We start from the raw sequence: 23,043 nt of genomic DNA on the forward strand, positions 1-23,043 counted from the left end.
TTTGATAATGGTACGGTGCCAGTACGCTCTAACAAACTAACTGGTATTGATTGGAAAAATAACAAACTTGTCAGTGTTAGAGTCTTAAAAGATATTGTAATTGCACGTTGGGGAATGCAATGTTCTTAGGCAGTTAACCATTTCTAACATGCTTTTGCTCTGACCGCATGCATCATTCCGGCTTATTTTATTTTGTGCCTCTTTCGAGTGTTTCAGGGACCTTTCTTTTCTTCTTCTCATTTTTTTTTTAGAATTAAGGTCAAATCCTATAGAGATTGCCGACGTATCGTGACCCCGCAAGAATCAGACCAGGCGTAGTTCATGCATCTATAAAATAAATACACAATTTTACATTTTATTACCCAAATATGCTATTATAAACTGTTATTTGAAAGAAAACAAACGAAATACAGACTCTACATTATTAACAATGTTTGAAGAGAACATAGGGGTAAACAACAGACTCTGAAAAACAAACAAGTGCAGACTTGAACTAGGGATACATTAAAGATTTCAACTTAGGTACTCGCGAGGCATCATTCGGCCTTTTCGCGGGTTTTGGTGTAAGATCCCTCTGCAAGCTCTTCAACTCATTCATGATCCGGTGGACGTAGCCCATGATGGAGGCAGGAAGGGTATCACAAGGTATTTGCTCACATATTAGGCATCTCATGTAGATGTAGTGCCCAATATCATCAATCCTTCCCCGGATGTTATCCCTTTCCCTGAACAGTTGTTCTATTTGCCGGTTCTTTAGCCCCCAGCATTAGAGCATTGTCAGCGAGTCGATCCCGAAATCTCTCCATTCGTTCTTCCATTATGGCCATCAAATCAAAACAACGTCTTCTGTCTGCCCGGGCATCTCGGGCTTGTTTAAAGACCTGCTCCTGAAGAGTGGAGTTTGTCTCTCTTAATAGTCCAATGCTTATTTCAGAATCCCCTATGACTTGTTGTAGATGCTTCCTCCGTGCCATTGTCCCTTTTTCCCATCTGGCCCGCATTCTTGCTATGCAAGCCTCGGATCTCTCCAAGTCCTCTCGGCTTTTTCCGACTTGATTTCTCAGCTCTGCTATCAACCTTTCATCGGAGTGACGTTTCTGTCGGTCGTTGTTACTCTTACTGACCTGGCGAATTCGGGCTTTTAGTGCCTGGTTTTATTTGGTTAATTTATTCTTTTCACCCTGTTCCGAGGCGACTTGCATGCGGTTCTCAAATATAAGCCTTTCAACTTGTTGCTTCAGCTTCCCGATTTCAACCCGGTAACCTTCTTCTCTTGCCAACCAACTCTACTGCTCTTGCGAATCATCCGTAAATTGTTGTACATGAGCTCTTTTAGCAAGTCTCGGATGAATCTGGAACCTTTTACCGAACCAAGCATTGTATTTTGGGTCTACCTCGCCCTTAGCCAATTCTCGAACCAAAGTCTTGGGCTTCAGGAATCTACATTCGTGCCACAACTTTCTAATTTTTCCTTCGAGGAACACGACTCTTGGGCTTAATTCAATGGTGTGCTTGCTTAGATCCTCATCAGTGAGAATTATCTGGAATCTTCCTAGCTGGCGCAATACACGATGAGGAGCATATGGTTGGATACTGCGCACTCCTATCAAAAGAATGTGACATTTCTCGGCCGACATGTATATCACCTCATTATCAGGCAACCACCCAAATGCCCATTCAATTTGGTCGGCCGTCATTGAACTTAATCGTGCAAGCCATGCTTCGACACCTTCGGGGAATACAACGCCTATCATCCGTTTCTCAAAACCACTGATACAGTTTTTTCCGGTCAACCCGTGATTCATGTATCCTGCTCGGTGACAGAGGTGCTCTTGCATCCACAGATGGAGTAATAAATTGCATCCCTGGAAGAAATTGCCTCCCTCTCGGCATATAGTCAAGGCTCGGTAGATTTCGGACAAAACCAAAGGGACCACAGTACTGTTAGTTTTTTTGATTGCAACATCAGCCATCCCTACAAGGCCTATCTCTATTTTCTTATCTTTGCGGGGACAAACCATGATTCCCAAGAAGGCTGTTATGAATGCCAAAAGACGTCTTGCCTCCCACTTGTTTCTGTCCCCACCATGAGTTAGTCCGAGGTTCGGTTCTTCGAAACCCTGAGGAGTACCATACCGTTGATATAAGAATTGAAGAGCACAATAACCTTTCGACAAATCGTCATCTTGCACCTTCCGATTAATGTGTAGCAAATTCAAAAACCCATGTGGAGACACTGGTCTAGGAGAAAGCAAATATTGCCCCCTCAATTTTCCATCCAAACCGCTATAACCCGCAATCTCCTCTAATGTAGGTGTAAGCTCAAAGTCTGCAAAGCGGAATACATTACGGGTTGGATCCCAGAATGGTATTAAAGCTTCAATGACGTATGTCCTTGGCTTGATATCTAACAGACTGACGAGGCCTCCCAAAATTCTTTCCACTATTTTTTACTATCATTTCCCAAATCATTCCACCACATGTGGAGCTGCAGAGGGACCTTGCTAAAGACAGAGAATGGTTCGATTTGATTTGTGCTCATCCTGCACATTTATTAAGGTGATTAAGAAAGAAAAAAAGAAGACTTTTATTCGACTCAAAAATAAAACTATTTATATGTTGTTTTGTGTGTTTTCAAATTGGGGAAAAAATAAAAAACTTGATTTTCAAACACGGCCTTTCAGCACTTCGGAAGCGAAGATTTTAAGGCTGTGTAGTCTACCGGTCAAAATCCTAAAAAGAATGACCCAAGGTGGTCGTTTATGCAAAGTCAATCCTCCGGTGTTCCTTTAGAGAACATTCGGCTATTTACGACAAAAACGGCATCGCCCGACTTATTTATGACGACTATTAAAATTTTGGCATTTTCGGACTATATTTCGTAAAAGGGAGGTTGGACCCGATGAGGGTTGCCTACGTATCTTACATCCGGTGAGAATCAAACCAGCGTAGTTCGGGCGAATTAACCGCACTATTTTAAAATAGGACCCTTTTTCATTTTCATTTTTGACATTTCATAAGCAAAAAAAACTACTTTTAAAAACAAGACCCCCTTTTTTTCTTCTTTTTTTCAACAGACAACCTATTTTCCAATTAAAAAAATCTTTTTTTTTAACAAACAATATAACAGCCTATTTTTCGAACCAAAAAACAACTCTTTTTCCTTTTCTTTTCAGCAAACAATTTCCAAAAATGAAACACTCTCTTTTTCCTATTTTCCTTTGCTCTTTTTTTTTTTTAGTAAAACAAACCATTAAAAATAAAACTTTTTATTTTTATTTTCCAGAGTTCCGACAGTACTTGGGCATTGTTTTTTTTTTCAAAACCATTAGTTAACTCTCCAACTACTATTTTTCTCTTTTTCTTAATTTTCTAACATTCCCGGAATTCAAAAACCGGTCAACATCCAGGCCAAAGCAAATAAATGCACAGAAAACAATTAGGATGCATCAGGATGGTCTTTCCGTTTCAGGTTGCTAGCCCTAGACGAACCCAACCCCTGTGTTGAGTCCCCTAAGTCAAAATGCACATGAAGCAAACAAGCGTTCCTACTAGGGATCTGGCATGAGGCTGAGTTATTCTAGGTTCAAAACCTGGGTGTTTGTTCTAGACCTGGCTTACCCGAGCGGACAACTCGAGCCGAGGAGGAGGAGGCAGTCCGGGAATACAGAAGCTTCACCGGCTTTGCGACTTATCCAAACCTCGTTCTAAATTGGTACTTGACACTAGACAGAAAAGAAGTCGTACACCGTACACCCTTCTTCACAATTCAGAAGACTCAGAGAGGAGATGGGTTTCGGCACAGCTTATATACAGTTCACAAAATATCAAAGCAGCAAAAGCAGTTAGTTAGCACAGTATGCACAGATCATGTAACAAAATCTGATAAAGTTGAATACAACTATTATTTCAAGCTCGAATTCTGAACCCTGAACCAGAGATTCTGGGTTATTTAATTCCCCAGCATAGTCGCCAGAGCTGTCACACCTCCTTTGTCCGTCCCCGCCAGGGGTGAAGGAGTTTTTCCAACTAAAGGACAATCGAAACGGGATTTGTTTATTTATTTCAGAGTCGCCACTTGGGAGATTTAGGGTGTCCCAAGTCACCAATTTAATCCCGAATCGAGGAAAAGAATGACTCTGTTTAACCGTCCGCAAACCAGAAATTCGGATAAGGAATTCTGTTAACCCGGGAGAAGGTGTTAGGCATTCCCGAGTTCCGTGGTTCTAGCACGATCGCTCAACTGTTGCATTTAGCTACTATCTGATTTTTACATGAATAACCTATGTGCTGATTCTACTTTTTATTGCTTTTACATATACATATTTATTCGAGAGAGTGAACGCCGTTTAAAGTATGTTTTCGGATTGCGCCGCATCAAATGAACCCGCAATCTTAGGCACACTCTATTCAATGTCTTAGGATTTAGATTCGGGCCGCATAAAATGCTCACCCATATTTAGGAATGTAATTTACTAAAGCCGCGCCTAAAGATTCTAGCGCGTTATTATCTTTAGGGAGGGCCGTGATATTCGCTAAACGGCCCTTCCCGGCTTCTAAAAAAAAATCTTAAACCTTTACTGAGGGTCCTGCAAATTTTATTTTTTTTATTATTATTATTTTTATTTGACGAAGCTCGTCTCATTTATTTATTTATTTTTTTAAAAAAAAAGGAAAGTAACTACATTTCTATTTTTATTTGTCTCTAAATAAAAAAAATCCTGGTTAATTACATGCTAAAAAAAACCATAACTTATTTAATTAATAGATTACAATAGATGCTAACGAAAATTATACTCGAACTTGTAAAAATGGAAAATTGTTTTGCGCCTTATTCCATAAGCTAATATTACTAAAAATGGAATTATGTATATAAAAAAACGTACAAGATTGACTAACGTTACTACAATTAGCCATTTTTAACTGTGGTGAGGTTAACTAAATGATCAAAGCTATAGACTAATTCATTAACCCTAATGGATTCGCAATTTAACTATACTAAATGCTTATTGAAACTACTCTACATTAGTGTAAGTATACTTAATTATTAATACATAAAATTATCGACTACGGCCTTTATTTATTTATTTATTTATTTTTATTATTATTATTGGAACTATAATGTTGACACTACCTACCCACCTTACATTTACATTTTTTATCAAGTCCACAATCTATCTATGTGAGATTATTTGTAACATGATTTAATGCCAATACTGATGAGAGTATAATCACTTAAGAGGATTAATGGAAATTAGTTTTAACCATCTAAACGAAATACTAATCGGGTTTTGACTAAGTACTCTATCTCGTTTGTGGACTACTTGAATATATGCATGAAAACAAACAACTAACTAGAGATATGCTACTTATCATGATTTACCCCATTAATCTAACAAAATTGAAAGGTTCATGTTATATCAGCGCATGACCATTTATACAATTCCTTCTCTTTTCAATCCAATTATACAAAAAAAAAAAAATTAAAACAGTTCACAAAGAAAAACTAAATAGACCAAATTGTCTAATATCTACTTTATTGAAGCGGTTGGATTTTATTGTTGCATTTCAACTTCAAAGCTTTATCACTACAAGATTCGAATGTGTACCTGGAATTCGAATTACAATAAGAGATAAAAGAGGTCAGGAGCAACAATGTATAGCAGTAGCATAGCAACAGAATCCCACAGCAAATAACAGCAACAAAAACCAGCAATAACCAATGTAACAATGGTCAGAAACAAACTGAAAAACCCCGGAAAGCCTGACTGAAAATCAGTAGCACTAAACGCAATCCACAGAGGCAGTAACAAAGTTCTGATTTCAGTAGTAAAGAAAAGGACCTCACTTTCAGTTTTTAGCTCTCAAAGACTGATTTTTAGTTCTGAAAAATTAGCCTATTTCTCCCTTTTAAGTTCTGAAAATTTTTCTTCTCTCAATTTTCAGTCCCCCTTTTCTATATCAACTCCTCCTATTTATAGGCTAGAACTAAACATTATTTATTCAAAGTTTTTCACTTTCAGCCTGTATATTCCCTCCCATGTGCATCTATACACTTTTATCATTAATCTCATGCTTATTTTCTGATTTCCCACCCTTAAAGATACCAGACAGGGTGTATTCTGCACTACTAATTCCCTTTTCATTAAATAATTCATTAATTTAACTGTACACTGAATATTCAACTGGCAGACTACTAACACTAAACATTTTAAATCTTTTAACACCCAAAAATACCCTTGAAAACCCCCTATTATTATTGTCTTGCCCTCACTCTTAACAATCTGTATTTAAACCTCTCTGATTTACAACTACACCAAATCACTACACAGCTACAACCAATCCTTAAGTCAAATTCACACAAATGATTCAAGCATCAAAACAGACCAACGAAGTGATTCAGGTTGTATTCGTCAAAACAAAGCAGTCATAAACTAACTATTCGACGAAGTTGTTCAAATCGAATGTAGCTTATAACGCACACTCAAACAAACAGAAGAAAAACTTTGACCAAATAAAAAGGTCTTGAAGAAGAAGGAGAACTAATGAACAAGACAAGATTACAAAATAACACTTTAAACAAAGAATCAATAATCCGAAAAATAGAATGAACAAGACAAGATTACAAACAACACTTAAAACCAAAAACCATAACAGAAAATAGATCAAAATGAACTAAATAATCTTGAAAGAAAAATCTGAAACTTGAACGAACCCAAGCCAAAACTTGGATTTGAACTATTGGAGGTCGAACGGACTGTTTATGAGCGTTGAAAAAGGACGAAGCAGAAGCTGGTCGTTTGGACTGTGGCGGATTAGCATGGAGGGACGAGGGTGGTCGTGAGGAGTAGCAGCGGCAGCAGCGATTGAAGAGAGGAGCGGGGCAGCAGCCGCAGCAATGGTGGTTTCCTTAGTTGTCCATGGCTGCTGGACGGTGAGTGGGTGGCGGGGAGCTGGTGGCTTTTAGGTTAAGTGTTTTGGAGAAGAAGAGAGGGGGTGGCGGATGGGTTTAGTTTAGGTTTAGGGTTTTTTAGTTTGTTTTTATGAAATGTAAGATAGGTGGGGTCTTTGGGTTATGGACCAAGTAGGGTATGGGTCATGGGTGTGGGCCTGGTATTGTTTTGGGTTGGGTAGAAGTGTTTTGGGCCTATTTTTAATTCCGAAAATTGGCCCAATCCAAGTTTGTTCTTCTTATTATTATATTTTTTTTTATAAAACTAAAATTCTAAATTGAGTTACAAACTAAATTAACTCCAAAAATACTAATTAAACTCCTAGCAACAATTATCATACACAATTAAACATCAATTAAAACAAAATTGCATCATTTGACATTAAATGCTAACAATGCAAAAAATTCCTATTTTTTGTGATTTTCATTTGTAAAACAAACTTAATTAAATACTAAATGAAAATGTGATATATTTTATATTTTTATTAATTAAAACAAATAAACATGCACTCATAAAAATACAAATAATTATACAAAAAATACCACAAAAATAACAAAAATTGCACACAAAGGAAAATTGTTTTATTTTGAATTTTGGGAGTAATTCTTTCATAGGGCAAAAATCACGTGCTTACGCCGAAGTGATAAGCTTCTTCAGGAAGCTTATTTCCAATAGAGTACTAAATAGATAAACATATTTACGGTGGAGTCCCATATGGATAAGCTTCTTCAGAAAGCTTATTTACAACGGAGTACTAAATGAATTTGTTGTTCATGTTACTTTATTTAAATCATCTCATATCATTATTAAACAAATATAAATAAAAAGTATTAAAAGTTTTATATATTGTCTAAAGGTATAAATCTCCAAAAAGTTAAACCGTTAGAAAACAAAAGCCCTACGGTAAAAATGATAACGTCAACACATTCAACTTCCATTGTGTTTTATCTTTTATTAAGCCATCCTAGAAACCCATAAATTATAAATTATTTGGTAAAACTTTCTTCCATGTAATTTTAGTCAATTTCATCCTCATTACCACTTTTACTAACCTTTTTTTTTGTCAAAAGGATAATATATTAATTAGTTAGAACGGGGGTTACACTACTTTGGGAGCTACTGGGATATTTTATGGCCCCCAAGATGCAAAGTTTTGCATAATTGTACTTATGTTACAATCCACAAAAGATCTAGGTAGTTCAGTTCCTAGGATGTTTGCCCAAAATACATCATTGGCAAACAACGGAGGAACTGCTAGAGATACTGATTTGTTCAAAAAGTTTTCCTTTGCTGCTTCCTTCGCCAGCGCATCAGCTACCCTGTTTTGCTCCCGATATGTGTGTCTCACCACCACGCTGCCCATCCTTTGAATCAACGATCTGCATTCACAAATTAGAGGGTCAAATATTAGATTTTCATTAATCAACATATTGATTGTCTCTGCTGAATCAGTGTCTATTTCTAATGGAACTAGGTTGTTTAGTTCAGCTAGTTGTAGACCTCTGATAAGGACTTTGATTTCTGCCCTTATGTTTGTTGTTTGGGATATGTTTTCCATGTATCCCAAAATCCAGTTTCCAGGGTTTCTGAAAATCCTTTTGCTGCTCCATTCCTGGGTTGCCCTTTACTAACCTTTACTTCACTCACATCAGCGCATTCAGTTGAATTTTCCTTAGCCCATGTTGATCATGTGATAACAAAACTCTACATGTAACTACCCTAAAGTCGAAAAAGAAAAAGATAACAAAAAGAATTCCCAACTTATTAGTCGTACTTGTAAAGATGTAGTGTGGTCACCACCGCTACCAAAGCACGTGTTAATGGTGGAATTCTTTCATTATTATTTAAATATTTCGAGTTTAAACCATAAAATAAAATTTTTAATAGTTTTCTGAAAATTAATTAAATTGATAGATTTCAAATATGAGATGATTAAAAAGAAAATAGAGTAAAAACACAGTGGTCAAGAGGTGCAAATCAAACGAACATGACTAACAATTCCAATAGTTTTTTTTTTTAATGTGAGAATAATAAGTCGAAACTAGAGTTAAGGCATTCGCACTATTTTAAGTAGACGTAACATTGTCCAAGACAGGTGGCATTCCTGATAGCTGTAAATGTGATGGCTCCCAATGTACGTACCTCTTGATTTGGGTTTGGACTTCATCCCCTATAAATATTTGAACCATTAATATACGTCCATCTAATGGAAAACTTTTATATTTTAAATTTTTTTACTAGTAGTAATTATTATTATATTATATTATGAATTTTTTATATGTAAATGGTTTCATATTAGTTCTACTTTATTTTGTTGTGACAACTAAAGAGTTGAATAAAGGAAGAAAATAAACGAAAAGGGAAGGGGTCAATGGGTTAACACATGTGATGTTGTTGTGAAAAATTGAAGTTCCTCAATTGTACTAAAAGCTTCATGCTTGCCATACCTTTGCCACTTTTGCAATTTGGGTATTAAATAGCACATGGAGCATCTATAGGATTATGGGTTGATTCTACCATCTTTTTCAAGCTTTCATATTATCTCCCAGTCCTTGATGTTTAAGCCTTTAATTTCATCAAACTCAGACATTAGTTTCTTCTTTTTCTAAAATAATTTACTTGTTTAGAGACTAGCTATATAAAAATTAATATATTTTTCCTTATTAAAAGATAGTTCAAAATATTTTATTAAAATGTCTGATTGCGGAAACTAATATTTTTACAAAAATTTCTTATTTGATCGGGTAGGGGGAATGAAAGGGGATACTACGCTCATCATATCATATTATATTATAAGCATGGATATAAAAAATTGAATCTCAAAGACTAAAATAACCCTATAAGTTGGACTTTTATGTCCTTAAGAGTTATATTAATATTTGACAATACCTTCAATATTAATAAAAATGTTAGTTTTGTAACATTAAATTTGTCTTGGAATTGTCAAAGAATTTATTAAGGTACATGTATCTAAATTCTTCACTACACAAAGTTAAGCTCTTTAACTTCCCATGCGTATAATACTCCCTCCTTTCACTTTTGCTTGTCCACTATACTGAATCAAGAGAAAAATAATCTTTTTTTTCTTCATCTTTTACCATTATCATCAACTACTCATTTCTCAAATCAATTCCCAAGACTTTTGAAAATGCTATCATTATTACGGTAAAATTATAAAATACATACTTTATTTATTTTTCTTAAAGGGAGTGCAAAAAAGTGGACAACTAAAAGTGAACGGAGGGAGCAAAGAGGGTTTAATTCATTTATTTTTATTTTTTTCACTATGGGATGTGTCAGGCCAAGCTAAAGTTATCGTACTTAATATCATGTTAGCCGATGATTCACGTATATCAGATATTAAACTTATTTCCTGATTTTATAGGATAGTTCTGGTACTTAATGACAAAATGATAACTCCTTCAAGTTGGCTACGAGGTACCCATTTATGATACCCCACACAATTGCATTTGGATTAATTGTATTTAGACAAAGTATTAGTGCGACTTATTTAATTCAAGTATGTTAATTCGTTAGATTAATTATGAGTTAGACATAGGAAAGAGTAGAATCAGGGACAAGAGTTACTCTTCGATAAGACTCATTAACAGGATTGTTGCTTTAGACATAAGAAAGTGTTACGCTGTTTGGAAGAAAGTTAAATTGACAAGTCATAAAGAAAGTTACAACCTTTGTTTATTACTATTCCCAAGTAATGTGTTAATTTGTTATTAATTAATTAAAGACAACAAATTTAAGTGGTCACTAGATACAAAATCATCGGATTGACTGCTACGTCGTCGCTGTTTGTTAAACTCACTGGCTGTAATTTGCATCTGCCAGCTTATTAGCTTTAGTTTATGTTTTTTGTTATGATAAATATCACATTATGGTGGATATCTACTCTTCTTCCATGATCTTCATCTCAAATGCTTAATGACATATTCAATGATATATTTTGTATGTTCAATGACATATTCCATAACATATTTTCTTCACTTTTTATGCCTATATTAAGGCCTTGTAATAAATAGGAAAATACACACAATTGAAGAAGAAAATCTCTTCCTTCTCTCTATCTCTATTTCTTGTTCATGTTTTATTAAATTGCTTATATTTCTTGTTCATGTTTTACTAAATTGCTTATATTTCTTGTTCATGTTTTACTAAATCACTTTTATTTTATAACACGTTATCAGCACGAAACTCTAACCAAATTGAAATGATCGATAGCCCATTTTATGATGGAACTATGAATAACCGACAACCTTGAATCAAGTTGGTTGAGCCAATAAAACCTGGGCATTTCGTATGTCATATCAATATTGGGTTTGTTTCTTAGTGTCCATCAGTAAGTATTATTTTTAATTATACCATAAATTGTGTATTTAGCTTATGTTAAAATTTAAGATTTGTAGTTGCTTTGGTTAGAAAATAGTAAGCTTTGATTTTAAGTTTTCATGCATGTATGGTTGTGTATGTCCGCTAATTTTGTTCCTAGTTCTAAGATTAATCTTATACAAATATAACATCATGCTATCATTAATTTGTTATGATATTAAAAGATCTTTGTGAAATATTAAAAGGCATTCTGGTCATATTAGGCCATAATGAGGTTACTTGATATTGTTTTTGTTTTCAAGTGTATTTTCTTACTGAATTTAGTTACAAGCTTAAGTACTTGGGTACACCTAACATAATGCATGATTATACATTATTATGCAGTATAGCATGATATACTACACTAGCTACATGTAACTATTTATTTTGACAAGCTTACATACAAAATATTAGTACACATGAAGATACTATGTAGGTATAGATTTTACGATATTAAAAAAAAAATTAGGTGCACTTATAATTCTTATATGTGGTCAATCTATAAAAGTGACATACTTCAATTTTGGCAGCAAAAATTATATATTACGCTAAATAATATTTTGCTTTAGACACATGAAAGATAATAATAGTTATATCGTTGTCCATTAACTAATTAAATGCACATATCATCAATCTAAGTTGATTACTTCTTCAAAACTTATCCTTAAAAATAATAACTTTGAGGAGCAATAATATTTGATGAGCTTTAATATCCCGATTGAGATATGTGATTGTATGGCTATCCGTTAATTAACTTTATATATCTTATGATAAAATAGTTCAATTTTTGCATCAAATTAAATATGTGATAAGGTGATGCAGATACTAGGCGATTTTTCACTTATAATTATTGGACGTGGTAATATTTTAAAGTCTTATGATGGCTGGATATAATGATGTCATTGGTTGAGGTAAAGACGATGGGTTTAAGTCCCATCGCACTATGATAATAAGAGTTGGGTTTGAGTACCAACTCATTACGGCCTAACATGTCTTTATATGGGTGAAGCATTGGGTTTGAATCTCAATGCACCATATTGATGATACAATGATGACTAAAGAAAAATAATATATTTTTTTATGAAAAAGCATGAAGTTTGTCCCACTTGATTTGCTTCATTCTTAAAGTGAATGTGATAACGGTGCATAATAAGTCTAAATAAAGACAAGTGATTGACAAATGAACGTGGGCGTGCCAAAGATTAAATAATAATAATAGTCATCATTATGGTAATTGTAAAAAGGAGAACAATAAGGGTTCTCAAAATGACCCTTCAAAGGCGAAGGAATATGTATCAATGTGGTTTGTTAATACGAGACACGTTCACATGATTATAGTCCATTCGTTGAAAATGTGACGTCTGATAAGCATTGTAAATGCAGGCTCATTCCTGAAAGTAAATGTTGAAATATATATGTGATAAAAATTATGCATAAGAATGTGCTTATGCATGGTTGGATAAATACCACAACTCACATCTAAGAGAGGTTTGAGAGAAATAAAGATAATGAATATTACAATGTAGTTACATGAATATACCATTGGTCGCGTACATGTGATACGCCAAATATTATTTTGTCATGCCTTATAAAAGTTATTAAAGGCAATATTAAAGCAATAAATAATTTTGCTTATGATGATTCTGACCATGACAATTTATTATGATATAAGTTTCTCCGTGAAAGAGACATTTACCATATAAATAGTATGAGAAAAGATCTTGTAGTATAAAAGTTGTTAAGAGCTCCGAAAAAACTAATTGGTTACTACCAGGATGAATAAAGTTATTCATGACATTGATATTGTAAAATTTCAAAAGAAACTTTTTGAGTTTCAAATGTATAAGTCAAAGTGGTTGTCATATTGAGACAATAAATAAAAGAAAAAGTGAATATCTTCTCTATAAATATGAAACGTTAACCGATTTTATTTCTATTTGTACTACACAAATATAAGCATGATGCTTGAATCATATGTCACAAGTAAACTAGAGGTTTACTAAAACAAATATAATGCATAACCGGTTGACCATCCCGGTTCAATTATGATGCGAAAAAATCAATTGAGAATTACGTTGGCATATATTGAAGAATAGAAGATTCTTCAAGAATTCTCTTGTGCTGTTTATTCTCATGATATACTAGTTAAGGTTGGGATTGTATCCCTTGATTTCTGGAACAAATAAAAGGTGATAAATATATGGGCCCAGTCACCTGCCATGTGGACCGTTTACTATTATATGATTTTAATAGATGCATCTATTCTATGGTCACATGTGCATTTGTTATCAACTTGCAGTTTGGTTTTCGCAAGATTGCTTGCTCAAACTATTAGAGCACAGTTCCAGAATAAAAATTATGATTTATCTTAATGATACTGGTTTAAATCCAAGTTGATTTAGCAGAAATTATATGCCTCCAATTATAGCTAAATTATTGGTTATGAGAACAAAACTCTCAAAAACGAAATTTCGTATGAGATGTATTATTAATATACAACAGAATTTGTACGCATCTAGCCAAGTTATGAAAATTTCTCCCTATCACAATCGGTTCAAGGTGAGGAACCAAATAAATTCTATATAGAAATATGGATGTGCTATATGATTTAATTATTCCACCACAATGCACAAAGATGTATTCCCTAAGAAGGTTGGGAAATGTGTTAGTGATCCCAACATTAGGGGGAAAATGGGCAGCTGAGGAAGTGATACATCAAATGAATTATTATGAATACATATGGATCCTCGTATAAGAAAATATGAACTTGAAGTTCAAGTTCAAGTGATAATTCATTTACAAATTATTGTCGGACGCATTTGCTGACCCAAAGCTAAATGTCATATTTCAGTTGTTAATGCTCCAAATAGAATAAAGGCCATGAGGGATAGAGTCTATGCCACGCATGAACCGTAACAGACCAATCGGTTCCAAAGATAAAACTCCTTGAAGAAGGAGAGGGACAAATATTCAAAATGGTCATAATAAGGAGGCAAGTACTCTAGAAGAGCACCACGACATAATACTTCATAAGATCTCATGGGAGAGGCTGAGGTACCTGAAAATAATGAGATAAAGAAACCTCAATAAGTTATGTCTTTATTAGGTAATAATGGAACCGACATAAAGTGATCGTCGACGATATTGTTAATATAATGTAGCAATATTATTAATATTGATGAGGATCTTGAGCTCAAATCTGTCATGAAATTTGGACAGATAAATGATTGGCCAAAATAAAATAAAATATACGCAATCAAGATTGATTTCACCTGAAAAATGTGAAGTTGGACGGATAGTCCCAACACATGAAAGTATAAAGCCAGTGGAGGTATAAATGTGCTCTTGTGCGAAGAAAGACAAGTCGGTAGACATAAAGACGACTTGTATCACAAGAAGATTTATAAATATCCTGGCATTGATTATATAGAGGCATGTTCTCTTGTGGTGGATGTAGTCGTTTCAGGTTTTAATCTGGCAATACATAAAAAAAAAACTTGATATGCGTATAATGGAAATCATTGAAGGATTTAAATTGTTCTGAAGCATATTATGGTTTCCAAGAAATTTATTAAATAAAGCTTCAATAATCCTTATACATATTGAAACAATCAGGGCGCATGTGGTATAATCGCCCGAGAAAATTCTTGTTGAAAGAAGGGTACAAGAATAATTCAATTTGTCCTTGTAAAAGGATCCGTATTTGAATTTGTTATAATCGCCGTGTATGTTGATGATTCAAATATCATTAGAATTCCCGGGAGCTTCATAAAACAGTAGACTGTTTAAAGAAAGAATTTGAAATGAAAGATCTTAGAAAGACAAAATTTCATCTTGGTTTACAAATTGAATATATGAAAGATGAATTTTTTGTCCATCAATCAACATACATTGAAAATATTTTAAAGCGATTCTATAGGAATAAAGTACATCCATTGAGTACCCTGATGGTTGTGTGATCACTCGATATAAATAAAGATTCATTCCGATCTCATGAAAATAATGAAGAACTTCTTGATCCCAAAGTACCATATCTTAGTGCAATTGATGCACTAATATATCTTGCTAACACTACAAGGCGTGACATAACTTTTTCAGTTAATGTCTTAGCAAGATATAGCTATGCTCCTACAAGGAGACATTGGAATGAAATCAAACACATATTGCGTTATCTAAAAAGGACTACCGATGTGGGCTTATTTTATGGCAATGATTGCAATTCCGATCATGTTGGTTATGCTGATGCGGGGTATTTATCTGACACACACAAGGCTTGATCTCAAACATTGGCGATCAACTAAGCAATCAATCATGGCTACTTCATCTAATCATACTGAGATACTTGCTATTCATGAAGAAAGTCGAGAATGTGTATGGTTGATGTCTATAATACATCTTATTCGAACCAAAAATGATTTGAAGTGTTACAAACTACCCACAATTTTGTATGAAGACAATACATTATGAATAGCCCAATTGAAGGGAGGATTCATAAAAGGAGTTAGGACAAATCGTATTTCACCAAAGTTATTTTCCATATATGATCTTCAAAAGAATGGTGATATCAATGTGCAACAGATTTTTTCAAGTGATAATATGGTTGATTTGTTCACCAAATCACTACCGACGTCAACCTTCAAGAAACTAGTGTACAAGATTGGGATGTGAATGATCAAGTATGTGAATTGATGCTCTCATCAGGGGGAGTTAATACGCGTTGTACTCTTTTTCCCTTACAAGGTTTTGTCCCACTGGGTTTTTCTTGCAAGGTTTTTAATGACGCAACCAAAAGGTGTATTTCTAAACATGTGTACTCTTTTTCCTTCACTAAGATTTTTTTTCCATAGGGTTTTTTCCTAGTAAGGTTTTAACAAGGCACATTATCCTTGGACATCCAAGGGGGAGTGTTATGATAAATATCACATTATGGTGGATGTCTACTCTTCTTCCATGATCTTCATCTCAAATGCTTAATGACATATTCAATGACATATTTTGTATGTTCAATGACATATTTCATGACATATTTTTTTCACTTTTTATGTCTATATTAAGGCCTTGTAATAGATAGAAAAATACACACAATTGAAGAAGAAAATATCTTCCTTCTCTCTATCTCCATTTCTTGTTCATATTTTACTAAATTGCTTATATTTCTTGTTCATGTTTTACTAAATCGCTTTTATTTTATAACATTTTTTACTTTTTGGAGTTTTAATTTTTCCAAATATTCAGCTTTTGAAATGTTGACTATAGAATAGAACATTTTCTCGAAAGCCTGAAGAGCCAACTATATATCACTCCTGTTGTTTAGTTCTTAATAAATTCCTTTTAAATTTACTCGTATATACTGAGTAAGGTTTACTTGACTGTATTTAAATTGACTCGTATATCCTGTTTTTAAATTGACTGTATATACTCGTATATACAGGGAATTATGGAGGTCGAGTATTAAGGTTGTAGGTTAGGGGAAATTTGTGAATATTTCTACAGCACAATATAGTGAGAATAGCCAGTTAGGAGTTAGACTAAGAATGTAATTGGTCGTCTATTGATGCAGGGCTTTACTTGCTAATTTTACTATACCAACCATCTATTTCGTATTTCGTATTCTGTATTTCATATCTCTTATATTGCTGTTATTTTATTATGCATTTTTATGGTACTAATATATCGGCTCTTGTTGCTTCTTTTTTTTTTGAGCCGAGGGTCTCCTGGAAACAGCCTCTCTACCCTTCGGGGTAGGGGTAAGGTCTGCGTACATATTACCCTCCCCAGACCTCACTTGTGGGATTATACTAGGTCGTTGTTGTTGTTGTTGTTGTTATACTGATTTTACTAATTTTGAATTTGTTACACATACACGTACTTAGGTTTATAATTCACGGAAAACTCTAGTCGGAATACAAATAATTTTTTCATAATCACTAACTTTTCGTTCAATTGTTAAGAAAATTTGAGGAGGTTGTCTTTCAAACTAACAACAAATAGACCACTCGTTGGGCAGAAGAAGAAGCCAGATTATAATAGGGCCAGAAACAGTATCAATGTTGGGTTAAAGACCATCAAAGTAGACACTAAAGTAGAAATGACACCATGTAGCCACGGATGTTATTTAGAAATTAGTCATTGTGTCCTGAATTTCAGTTTAATTTTTTAGACCAAAAATGTCCTGGTTGTCATGAAGTTAAGATTTTTAAGACAAAATAAATACTGGCTAATCTCCAAATAGCATCCCTGAGAAAACAATGTTGACCATCAAACTAACTGGAAATTACGCCGGATGGACTTTTTAAAACCATTGTTTATATTTTAACCCTATTAACATTATATAAAAACTAAAATTAGCTATGAACTTCGTTGTTTATCTGTTATATTGCTCGTAGTTAACAGATTTTTTTGATAATCTATTGCTAATCTGTCACTTAATAGGATTAGCAACGAATTTTTTTATTTAGCTACAAAATTTATCCATCGTTAATTCTTGTTTTTCAATAGTGTAATAAAAGTTTTGATAAATTAACCCTGCGTGAGTTTTATAATTCGATACTAGAGCTTTGAAGCATGTTGCCAGAATTTTCAGTTCTGGCAGCATGCGTCAAAACTCTCTTCAAAACTCTAGCATCGTGATTCAAAATTCTAATGGTGTATTGTAAAATTCTGGCAGCATGCTCTAAATTTTGTCAGTGGTACTATTTTTAAAAAAAAAAATTAATGGGATCAAAATATAAACGGCTGCACTAAATAATTCTGCAAATCTTCCTCAAACTAATTACTTATTGGGGAAAAGAATTTGGAACCAAATAAGAAGGATTAATTTAAATAGTCGCCTAATTGAAAATAGCCGATGGATGTATAATATATACATAATCATGTATAATTAGTATATAGTCCATATGGTCCAATTAAAAAATAATAATGAATTCAATTGGCTATTTATGTAAAGATCCGGAAAACACTTTTTGCCTATCGGAATTTGCCGATCCACACTTCTCTACGAAAAGAACAGAAAAGAAGAGGAACGGAATTGGTTCATTATTACATTTTCAAGTGTTTAGAATTTTGGGATTGAAGATATTACAAAATTTCCTCAATTATTATTATTATTATTATTATTATTATTATTATTATTATTATTGTATTTTAAGGTCAGCTACCGTGTGGGCAATTTTGAAACACAATTTACTTGTGGCCCGTTTTCTTACCGGGCCAGAAGTCACAATAGAAAATAATAGAAACAAGGAATACTGGAATTTCGATTACGTACAAAGAAGCAAAAGAAGAAGTTCGATCACCGATTAAACTTGCTCCTCTTTCATTGATTGAAAGGGAAACATTTGTTGTCTACAAATTTCGAAAAATCGTCGGCTTTATAAGCAGACAACATTAGAACTATACATAAGTAGCAGAAAGAGTGTCCCCGATTCAACAGATTCTATCACTAGTTAAATAGTAAAAAGTTTCCTGTGTCTAACTAGTCTACAATTCACTTGTATATATAACATGTTCTACACATGCTAATATGATACATGGAATTCTTTCCAGAGCCGTGGAAACAGTCACCAGTGCTTGCATTAGAGTAGACTGTTTACATCATATACCCTTGTGTTGTGGCCCTTCCCCGAACCCTGCTTGAACACAGGGTGCCTTGTGCACCGCTCTACTCTTTTACGATATTCAAATTTTATATAATTTAACATTTATGAGAAAAAACATCTTCCAAGACTTCATGAACCAAATCGTTAAATACTTCAAACTCCAAGTCCAAGCTCAACTCTTGTTTTTCCTCTTCAAACTTGTTCCACCTTGCTTCTCTTTCCATGTCTCTTATGTAGGATTCTCTTTTATCCTCAATCTCCCATTCAAATTCCCCTTTGTAATCACCATTGATCCAAAATTTTGCTTCTCTCGTTAGCTTTTCATCACTCTCACCATCATTGTTTTGATGCTTTCTAGTTGTAAACAATTCATGCCAAAAGAAATCAAAGAGAAGCTCATCCACATTGTTTGCTTCACAATCTTCAATTAGTTCCAAGTTAATTGTCTCTTTCAAATTGCTCAACAATTGCTTTGCCTTTTCTTCAATTTCTCGAATTTCTTTCTCCTCCTCTTCTTCTTCTTCTTGTTGTTCTTCTTCAAAGCTGGTGTTTCCTTCGGCAAGACTCTCAAACTGTTGAATTTTTTGCATGAACGTGCTTGTCCTTTCTGTAATGGATGAGATAATATTGTTGTTATTTCATGTGATTTATATTCCATGATATAAACCAAATAAACATGACAATTGGTGGAAACAACCAGAGAAACAATGCATTCTTCAAGTGCAGAATTTTTTTTCTTAATAAATCAGAACTTGTAAATAAATTAGGTGTGTCAGTCTAATTAAGAATATTAATTATACTACTGATAGTAGAAATTTTACACTATCGCTACAATTTAATTGGCTATAATTGTTATTACTCTATTTTTCAGGTTATCTTATTAGGCTTATTTTTATGAAAAGTTACCTCTTATGGTAGGTTAATTTAACTCAATGGTATATGAGTTTTGTAAATGTACAAACCTTATACTCAATATAATAAAGACTTACACATTTCTAAAGTAACTGTGACATTTATTACTGGTGACTAATTTAAACTATTATAGTACTATGTTTCTTATCCCATTTTTCTATGCCATATCAAACTGAAGGTAACTAGAAGAAAACTAAGGTAATTGGAGATCGAAACTTACTGTCTAAATTAGCAAGGTTTCGGTGGAAGAGAAGGCAATTCCTTCTTCATCATCTTCTTGAAATGGAGATTCAAGAACTGAAACTGGGCTGTGTTGCTCATTCTCATCAAAGCACAACTCTTCCTGTTAAATTAAAGAATACCGTCGTTAAATGATATTTTTTTAAAATAAAACATTGGAGAGGAAAATATAGTGATAAATACAAAATAAACATTTTTTTAATTTGGTCACGATATTTTTATCCTAATTGTATTTAATTAAGTGTAGCAAGAAAACATTACAGAGACCATGTCAGCCTGTAGTTGTGGCTATACCAAAAATGACAAAAGAGAGTATTAAACTCGTATATTTCTATAGGGATCCAAAGTTGCATGCAAGATTATGGTTCAATAATTGTATCAATAAACAAATAAAAAAATATATTCACCTTACAATCCCTTTTGATTGCTCTTATAGTTCCCATGCCATACCCACCGACAGTTTCCTCGAATATATTCTTTCTACCAACCTTCTTCATCCCATCTTCTAATTCACCCAAAAATTCAACATTTTCACCCCACCATGACGGTAAATCCTCCGCAGTAAAATCACTGTCGCACCAACTAGTTCTCTTGCTGCTTATGGTGGTGGTTGTGGAGTTAGTTGTGGTGGTGGTGCATCTATTTGGTGAATAAGAAGAATCTAATGGTGTAGATTTCTCATCTACCAAGTCTCTAAATGATTTCCACCGCAGGATGTCTTTGACTTTGACTTTGACTGAGACATCGTGGTTACTACTATGTTGTTTAATTATATTGTCCCTGTGGTTGGTTCTTGTTGATAGTTTTCTTGAAATGCTTAGAGGAAAAATGGAAGGAGATTTGACAGAGGCAAAGGGTAAGAACTTAACAATGTTAATGACCTTGTTAATGGCGGAAATTGTAGCAGTAGCAGCTCTAGATGATCGACTTCTAAGTAATTGATGAGATGAAGCTTTGTTTGACCTAATTCTTGAACCATGAAAATTTGAAATTGTGGACTTGCATAATTTTCGAGGGTGTGACCCAATATCATTAAATGAACAAGAATATGGATCGTCTTGAAGAAGAAAATCTTTGAGCAATTTGGGTCTACGCTCAATTGACAATCTTGCTAGTGGACTAGGAGAAGCCATGGCCAAAATTTTTGTCAAAGAATATGATTTAATTTGTCTTTCTTTCTCTTTTTCTTTGTTTTGGAAGGGTTGAGTTGAAGGAAAGAGTGAAGTTATGTGGATATATATAAGAGGAGAAGAGTGAGAAAGTAAGAGATCTCTTGTAGCATTACTGAGGTCAGATATTTCAATAAAAAATGTTTAATTGATCATTCTTCACGACGTATAACTCTGTCACTCTTAATAGCTAGCGTTTTAGTTCCCTACCACCAAAAGGTGATGAGATGATATAGGTATTTTTCTACATTAGTCAGAGGTTTTAGATTTAATTAAACCCAAAAATAAAAAAAAAATCGATAGGGAGTGTATTATTCACTTTTATCGGTTATCTAAATTACTTACTTCCTCAGTTCACTTTTACAGTATTTTAAAAATAGATTCTCACTTTTACTTGTTACTTTTAGCATATTAAGAGAAGATAACTTTTTTTCCTGTTATACCCATAATATTAATTACTTATTTTATATTATTTTCTCAAATTCAATAAAAATATATATCAATTAATATGGCTATTATAGCAAATTATGTATTTTATTTATTATTTCTTAAGGGATGTGTAAAGTTGGTAACGCAAAAGTAAAAGTGAACGGAGAGGGTATATTAGTAAAGTTCAAAAGTAGTATCTATTGAAAAAGAAAAAGGACGAATAAAAGAAAAAAGATAATGAGAGAGGTAGGTACCAAAGGTGAGAGAACCGATGCAATGGATCGAATCAAGGGAAAGAAGACAAAAGCACACGTAGAAGCATGGATGCTTCTAACTAGAGTTTTTTCTATAAATAAATTATTAAAGATGCATTCATAGGATCATAATTTAATAGTAACAATTTAGGAACACAAATTTAATGTAGTAATATTAATTTGGTGGTTGAGGGATGTCGGAGATGAGCCAAAAGAAGCCGAGATTTGACTGACTTTGTTACTTACGGACCATTTCTGCATATCTGTTCTTGTCCTCTTGCGGTTGTTCATCACATGCAAAACCACCGAAATTGCTACGTGCTTGCACTATCAACAAATACTTGATCTTTAATTACTAACGTGCATCACCACATAATATATAAACAATACTGAGAATATAAAAGAAAATTTCACATATATCATTATGTTTAATTTAAATCATATATATTAAGTTTCGTTACACAATCAGTTCATATAGAAGGTACTTATATGTAACTTTATTTAATAGGTATCGATTAATAACCTATGACAAATGTCATAATAGGTTAAATTTCACTGATGATGTGATATTTTCTTAATACAATAGGTTGTAAATTTAATCTTTTTATGTTTAATGTAAATAATACTAGCAAATTTTCCTGATAGGGCACTTCCTACAAAAGTATCTATACTGGCGCGGGCTAAAAGAAAAAAAAGTCCATCTTTATTTATTAAGTATCTATTAATAACCTATGACGAATGTCATAATAGGTTAAATTTCACTGATAATGTAATATTTTCTTAATACAATAGATTGTAAATATATTCTTTTTATGTTTACTGTAAATTATACTTGCAAATACTCCTGATAGGGCACTTCCTACAAAAGTATCTATACAATCGGATATACATTACACCATGATCAGTATGCATAATTGAAACTTATTGGAAAATATTAGACATAAGGAACTTAATGATGTGGAGAACCTTCAATTTGTCTAAAATATCTGCCGGCTTGTTAAGTTAGTACATGACATTACTTGACATGTTAATAACAAATCTTGCATAATCGATGCAGGATTTTGTTCGCATGATTAACTAATCTGCTACTAATTTGTTTTAAGAAGTG

At 33.5% G+C, this 23,043-nt stretch overlaps 1 protein-coding gene across 1 annotated transcript; it reads right to left on the reverse strand.

The window, feature by feature from the left end:
* Positions 1–18,565: 18,565 nt before the first annotated feature.
* Positions 18,566–21,334, reverse strand: LOC107801648 (uncharacterized). Its single transcript, XM_016625003.2, has 3 exons — positions 20,491–21,334; positions 20,064–20,186; positions 18,566–19,538 (listed from the first exon to the last, which is right to left on the reverse strand). The coding sequence occupies exons 1-2, from the start codon at positions 21,214–21,216 to the stop codon at positions 20,067–20,069; spliced, it is 846 nt and encodes a 281-aa protein (XP_016480489.1). The 5' UTR covers positions 21,217–21,334; the 3' UTR covers positions 18,566–19,538; positions 20,064–20,066.
* Positions 21,335–23,043: the final 1,709 nt, after the last annotated feature.

This window comes from Nicotiana tabacum, chromosome 7 (genome assembly GCF_000715075.1).
Source record: "Nicotiana tabacum cultivar K326 chromosome 7, ASM71507v2, whole genome shotgun sequence".
Taxonomy (NCBI): Eukaryota; Viridiplantae; Streptophyta; class Magnoliopsida; order Solanales; family Solanaceae; genus Nicotiana; species Nicotiana tabacum.

Excerpts from the sequence above, each read along its gene's own strand:
- LOC107801648 (XM_016625003.2), bottom strand. The coding sequence starts at position 21,216 with ATGGCTTCTCCTAGTCCACTAGCAAGATTGTCAATTGAGCGTAGACCC. Across the intron at positions 20,187-20,490 it reads CAATCAAAAGGGATTGTAAG|GAAGAGTTGTGCTTTGATGA; the intron begins GTGAATATATTT and ends TTAATTTAACAG.